This window comes from Aplysia californica, unplaced genomic scaffold (assembly GCF_000002075.1).
Source record: "Aplysia californica isolate F4 #8 unplaced genomic scaffold, AplCal3.0 scaffold00026, whole genome shotgun sequence".
NCBI classification, from domain to species: Eukaryota; Metazoa; Mollusca; class Gastropoda; order Aplysiida; family Aplysiidae; genus Aplysia; species Aplysia californica.
In genome coordinates this window covers 185715-193198 of record NW_004797296.1, presented here as the reverse complement: position 1 = coordinate 193198, position 7484 = coordinate 185715, and the positions used below count along the sequence as shown (strand labels likewise).

At 38.0% G+C, this 7484-nt stretch overlaps 1 protein-coding gene across 1 annotated transcript in view; it reads left to right on the top strand.

Annotated features, from left to right (window-relative positions):
- LOC101857924 (cyclin-dependent kinase-like 5) overlaps window positions 1-5384 on the top strand; it is a gene marked incomplete in the record, with an annotated part of 72137 nt that extends 66753 nt beyond the window's left edge. Inside the window, 4 exon segments of the mRNA XM_035973059.1 lie at window positions 1311-1407; window positions 2163-2232; window positions 2955-3233; window positions 4101-5384. Coding sequence (XP_035828952.1) covers window positions 1311-1407; window positions 2163-2232; window positions 2955-3233; window positions 4101-4424 — 770 coding nt within the window.
- Window positions 5385-7484: the final 2100 nt, after the last annotated feature.

The following is a 7484-nucleotide window of genomic DNA, read 5'->3' as shown; positions in this document are numbered from 1 at the left end:
GCCACTGATAGGGCCTACTTTTTTTCTCTTCATCTGTAGAGTCTGTCTGCCTGCGCTTTTCCCTCAGCACTCAATGATGGTGGCTATGTTTTCCTTGTGTCTTTCTTTAATCAACGTAAACTATAAAAAAAAAAAAAAAAAAAATTGCGACCCGTCTTTCTGGTGCTTTTCGAGGATGTGTTAACCGACTGACAAAGCCGCTAAATCACTGTGTTTGTTGTACATTATTTTGGGTTTCTCTTTTTTTTTTTTTTACTTTGGCTTTCCTGAACGGAAGTATTTTCATTGGTTGATTCATGCATCTGGTGATTTTAACAGGCTCCTCTCTTTGTACAGTAACGTGTTTTCACAGTAGACGCCCATTGTTTTTAGCTTCATTTAGAATTTCAGACCTTGTTATTTTTGTTTTAATTTTTAAACTGAGAGTGAGAGAAAAGAACTATTTTTGACTAGTGTTTTGCTTTTGCAGGTAACCGCGCATTTTATATTGCAGTTTGAGAGCATAATATGAAGACGGCAATGAAAAAAAAATGATCAAAATATTGAAATTGAAATTATTGTATTAAAGCTTTTAATTTGCTTTCAACATTTTTCTCTTAAAATCAATGAAACCGAACAAAGTTCTCACTCCACTGATAAAGATCCTTTTAATAAGCTGGATCAGTATTCCTTTTTATAGCCAACGCCCACTTTTGACACCTTTATGAGGCAAAATTCTGGTACCGCCCACTTTCATGTGTTTTCAAGAGGGGCGTAAAATAATACCCGTCACTACCTGGACGATCCCCACTGCCCACTGAGATTACGAAATCGCCCTGTACCGGGCCCTGTATCGCCCAGGTTGGCAGCACTGAGCTGGGTGGTGCCATTAAAAAAAAGAGTACTAGATCTATGTATTTTTCGTTTTGAAATTTGATTTTTTATTCTGAACATGAAAATTTAACTTTGATCTTTTTGTTCATTGTGGTCTTCATATAATTATGGTTATCTAATTTGTTATTTTATATCTGTTGAAATTGAAAGTCTTCCTTCTATTTCTGTACCGGCTTCTTTAGTGTTGGAGGTGAGCACTTTACCATTGCATGTTGAAGCTGTGGATTCTATGCCCGAGTTATGACGGTTCTTATTTGGGCTTTTTTAAAACGAGGTCCTTCTGTTTGCTGAAATGTTTTATCCCTCTCCAGCCCGAGTTGGTCCTGACAGATAAGGTTGAAGCAACCCGCCTCCTAAATGCCATCAATAATTGTGACTGTTGGGGTGCAAAACGCTTACAACTTCCATAATAATTGTTGTTTCTTTTTCTCTGTCAGACTTTGGTCAGCCGGCAAGAGAGGGCCGGCAGTACGGGCGCTACCCCGTGTACAACATGAGGGCGGACTCCCCCTCCATGGGACCCTTCATGTCCTGGTCAGTAACTGCTAACGAACCCTGCCTGGACAACCTGTGCTGAAGTTTGGTCCTCGTTAATCAATGGCAATGTTCTGCTTATTAATCATGATTTCAATAAGCATGAATATGATATAATAATTGTTCAATGTTAATTCAAGGCTATCCTGGTTCTGATTTTGTTGTAGGTTACCTAAACAATATTTTGTAAAGTGAAATTTTTAAATTTTTTTTGCTTTGATTTTCTTGATGAGCTCAAGGAAATCAGTCATTGTCAGGGGCTTTTGGTGTTTTTATACCTGTGTGTTTGTTTGTTTATATTTTTGTTTATTTTGTTGTTTGTTTTATTTGTTGGGGTTGTGGGGGGGGGGGGGAAGAAATCATTGAGATTTAATTCCCTTATGAATAGGCGTGCCAAAATTATGTTGAGGATCACATAAAGATTTTTGTATTTGCATTTACATTATTAAACTGAAGCACTTCGGGCCGAGGATATGTGCATGCTTTAGTATGTAATAATCGTTTTTGAAATATGCGATTGTGAAAACTTGTATAAGCTGCAGTTTGAGAATTCCTTTTTAAAAATGTATTTATTATTTTATTTTTAAATTATTAAACAAAGCATTAAGCATCACACCGATAACAGGTAAAGTAGACAATTGCACACTTATATAAATACAAGTAAATGTACTATTGAATATTCATGTATATTACTATAGATCTACTATAAACAATGCTTTATCTGCAGTAATTTTTCTGACTGTTTTGTCACCCAGGCGTATGTCCGATGGGGGACAGTCCAACGTTTACAATCTGGTGAGGAAGAAAAAGAAAAAGCTGATGCAGGTGAGCTTGACTTTTTTTAAAAAACAAGGAGGGGGGTGGGAGGGGGAGGGATGGGAAAGACAAAAGGGTAAGGAAAGGGGGGAGGGGGTGGTGGAATTGAGTGCTAAGAAGAGTTGAGGACTCTGAGGTGGGGAGAAAAAAAAAGTAAGGGAGAATTTTTGGGGGCTTCTACTGTTAGTTGCTTATATTGTAGGAAACATGGAAGGAATTCATTCATTGTTTATCTACATGGTTTGTTTTTTTCAACTATTTTCTAATCTATAAAGAGTGCATTGTGATGATAACCTGACTGATGTGGTTCTTGGGTTAAAAGTCATTGGTGGGTTTAGTTTGAAGAATGTAGATGTTGTGTTTGCTCAGTTGCTATCATGCTGGACTACAATGGGGATTTGTCTAATTCATATCCCCAACACTGGGCGTGCTTGAACTCAGGTCAGTTTGTGGAGTTTTCAAAGCTCTCAACCCATTTGGATCCATCCTATCAGGGATGGATTATTAAATTCATCTTTCTAATGTTGCGCAATATAATACTGTTGAATATTGCATTCAAACTACACAGATGTACCGAAACAACAGCTATTTGTGTGTTTGGATTTTCTTCATACGTTGAGGAGATGAACTTTTGTCTCTCATATTTAATTACTTTATGTAGAATTTTTTAATAGAGTATTCAAACACAGTTGCACTGAAGTAAAGTGACATTTTTCTTTGTGTCTTTGTAGGTTCCAGAGCCTTTTGAAGACGGGCGTCTGTCACCCTCTGTCAATCTGCGCAACGGGTCGCGACTGTCCCGCTATGAGGTCATGGACTATGATGGCGGGAGGGACAATGAGGACGCCGAGTCCTCTCACATGACCCCGCGGGACGGCGCTCTATCCCAGCGCACACTGACCACCACACCTGTGCCATATGGCCCGTCGCGGGCAGGGGATGGGCGGCGGGCTTACAAGCAGCCCGTCAGTCTGAGACACCAGGCGGCTCCCAATACTCCAAAGGATCGGGTCAGTTTGCGAAAAAAAGATTTTGTTACGTCATACAAAAAATAGTGTATTTCAGTTTTAAGCCCTTATTCACTCAATTTGTCATCTCAGTTTCCTATTTTTTCAGGAGTTGATTGTGCAATGATTATGTGTGCATTGGAGTTTCAGTTTTAAAGCCTTATTGACTCAATAACTAAACTCTGTTGTGTCAGTTTTCCTTTTATATGTGAAGTAGTAAGAATGATAATGCTTGTATTCCAGACCCCTATTGGTTCAGTTTTATCTGGTCTGAATATAATATCTTGCGAAATGGTAGGAATGATAAATTGTATATTTAAATGTTAGTTTAACATCTCTTTTGACCCAAATGTAGGCAGTCATAATTTCTGTTTTTCGTAAGGTGATAAAAGGGATAATATACAGGCTCGAGGTTTAGTTTTACACCTCCATTGACTCAATTTTGTGCAGGCAATATCCAATTTTTTCTTGAGGTAACGTGAATGATGATATGTAAAATCAAGTTTCAGTTTTATGTCTGTATATTGACTCAATTTGATCAAATCACTGTTTTGTGAGGTGTTTGAAATAATAATGTTTATACTCAAGTTTCAGTTTTATACCACTTTTGGCTCGATTTGACCAGGTCAGTTTCCAATGTTTTTTTGGAGGTGGTAGGATTCATAATGGGTATAACTAAGTTTCAATTTAAACGTCCCTGTTGACTCAATATTGGGCCAATAAATAACAGAATGTCTTTATGCAGTGTGAGTTTAATATGTACGTAGGAAAGGGGCAGTCTCCTCCCCCCTCCACGCTAACCCATAACCCCTAAAGTGTTGTGTGTGAAAAGTTGAAAGTTGATTACCCTCTGACCTTTTTTTCCTGCAGCAGGTCGGTCGTCTTCAGCCGCTGGGCAAGAACCAAGCCAGTACCCTCTCCAGTCATCAGCAGCAACAGCATTCCACCAGTCACAGCAGCATCAACATGGGTCACCCAGAGCCATCCTCCTCCAACAACAAGACCTACGGCGGCATGAAATCTTCCATGGCAGGGAGCATCATGCAGGAGGAGGTCAGAGGTCATGGGGCTCGCCAGCGGCAGGGGTCGCTGTTTTTAGAGGACGATTTGACCCCTCGCATTTACGCTGGCACGCTGGACAGTCGGCTGGGCCGGGGTGGGGGGCCTCGATCGGGGAAGTCCAGTCACCACTAAGAGCTCCGGAATTGAGTCATAAATATTACTATGTCCCTGTAGAACGGTTTATCAAAAGTCAACAGAGATACGTAGATGAAATTTGACTCTGCAATGCTCTTTGTTGCTGTCAGACTCTAACCACATATCTTCCAAATTAGGTCAGAAACTTTGTTTCTCTGAAATCATGTTATTCCGTCACAAATACAATCAATGATACTATAATAAGTTAAAAAAGACCACTCCGCACAGAAGTTTGAGTAATTCTAGAAAATAATTTGAAAGAAAGTACATTTTTGTTGCATTGTTTTGAAATTGGGCGCTCGTCAAAATAATGAAATCGAAGAAATCTGCTTTTTTTTCTGTTCAGCAATTTCTATCATTTAAAAAAAAAATCACAATTTTGTGTGGATTTTATTGAAAACACCGATCAAAAGCACAGAACTGTATGCAATTTACCTGGACACCTGGACATTATAGCTTTGGAAGTCACCAAACTTTAGTGACCATTTTCTTGCTAATTCTACCTCTGACACAAGTCAACCCCATCTCCTACAATCGCAAATACCTCTAATTCTGGATCAAAATAGATGGGTATTTTTAAAATCAAAAGCAAGGCAAATCAACAAGCTCTACACTGAAACCAATAACTGCATTAGCCCAAAGATTGATGAGTGCTTGATACCACTATGTAGTGACACATTAATTTTATGTAAAAAGTGTTTGACCTAATTTGGCGGATACATGATTGACACCGTCGATTTTTGGACTATTTGAAGGGCTGTGTGACAAGGGGCGTGTCTGAAACTTTTCAAAATACATCATGCATTTCCTCTGAGAAAGTGCACAATGTGCTTTACATAATACAAAGAACATGAGCACCATACAGTTCCTCTCTCTTTTTCTTTCCTCGATCTCTCCAGTACATGCTTGAATACAGACATTTACACAAAAAAACTTGCACACACACACACACAAAGTCACACACACACACACACACACACACACACACACACACACACACACACACACACACACACTACTCACATACACATCTATTGTGACACACAGCCACACAGCCACTTTTTTCAGAAGAGCATGAACAAAAAAATCTGTACTGAAAGAATCACATAATATTATATATGTATTGAGGATGTTGGTCATTACTGGCCAGAAACAATAAAAATTTGCTTTTTGCACCTTTTAAAATTTTTATAAAATGGATGCCTCCCATAAATATGCTGCTAATGTGTTCCACGGAAAGGGGGCGTGGTGTTGTGAAATTGAACCAAATTTCTATGTATTATTTTCAGTTTTATCTCAGTTTTTAGAATCAACGGTAAACTAAAGATAAAGTGATATGGTTACCATGTCTGTCTTGGTTTTTAACATTTTTAAAATTGTGTTGTGCCATTGTTGGTTGATTCCTGGGTCTACTCTCTAAGCTTTCTAATCTTTCTGAATCTTTCAGTCTGGAATCTTCGAAATTTCAAGCTTTCAGGAGACTGAAAACGAATACAGTTTTCTTGCATTTTTGTATTTTGTTTTATAAAGAACAGAGCACTTTTTTCTGATTTTCTTATCCTACTTTGATTCAAATAGTCTTCTATGTAATATAAAAAATATACATGGACAAAATTGTCAAATAGTTTTGTATTGATTAAGAAATTCATATCTATAAAATGGTATGGTTTTGCTGTTTTTGCCTACTTTTTCTGAAAAATGTGTTCTGTTATCTGCATGTTGCAGCAAGCATAAGCTGCTTATGTCCCCTCATCTTTCTTCTCTTCCTCTTTGTCCTTCTCTGTATTTGCGTGGCAGTTTCCGACATGATATGCGATTAGAATCAATTAGGATTCATATGAGAGAAATAAGGGTTATGTCAGAAAATCAAACTTATGCATCTCTTGTATTGTTTCCAGTTAAAAGCATTGATAAAATTATTGCATAAACATATTTATTTTCTTGTTTTCTTGACCCAACCTTAAAGCTAACAAATGGTCGTCTTTGACTTTTAGTGCTATTTTCTGCGTTGTATGTTTACCATACCCTACATCATTCAAATGGTCATAACTTTTGAACCTTTGAATGTATTGGCTTGATATAAAATACATATTACCCAGAAAGTTGTCCTAAATCAGAATATTTGCATATCTCTGTATGTAGATTTTGACCCATGGGAAAACCAGACATTTGGTAAACGGTCAGACCAACATTATAAAGGTGAGAGGTCAGTTATTGGGAATGATTTGAACATAGCAGCGTTGTATTCGAAAAAAGACGCCCAGTAATATGGCCGGGTAGCTGAGAATATTTGTGAGTGTTTGAGGGTGTGCCGGGATAATAACAGTAGTAAAGCACATAGACCATGCTGTAGAGAATGGATATGCACTATGTGAAAGTGATTATTATTAGTAGTAGAAGTAGTATTTAATGACGGGAGACTGTGTGTCTTGAAATTCATAGTAAGTTTCATCCAGTAAAGTTATCCATAATGACAGAGATAGGGCATGTGTGTTACTCTGTTCTTAAGAATTAAATCTTTAATGCTCCTTCTGCTGTTGTCAACCGGCGTCTGTGGTGTAATAGTTAGGTTCTTTGCCATCACGCACAAAAGACCCAATTTCAGTTCTTGGGTTGGAAGAATTTTTATGGAATATCTCAGTCTTCTGGTTGAATGTTGTATCCTCCTCAGCCTAGGTTGGTCCCGACAGGCAGGGTCAAAGCTTGCCTCATAAAGGGTCTGAATTCATTTAATGGCGTAATACATTTACATTGAAGAAGTTTTTGCCATTGTAATGGTTTTGTTTACCAATGTGGAGATTTTGTGATTTAGTGTCTTGTCATTGGTTTGTAAGGTGTAAGGGTGATAAGCTACCATCTCTTCTCTTCAGGAAGGCGATGGTTTCACTTTTTATGACTAAGGGGGGAAAAAGTTTGCAGCGCTTCTCTAATGAAACAATTATGGCTTTTTAAAACAACAAAGATAGAGCGCAAGCATCTGTGATGGTATCTTTGGACTCATTGTACACAGAAGATGTGACTTTAATTCTTGTGTTTGGGAAGTGCTATCTATCTGTT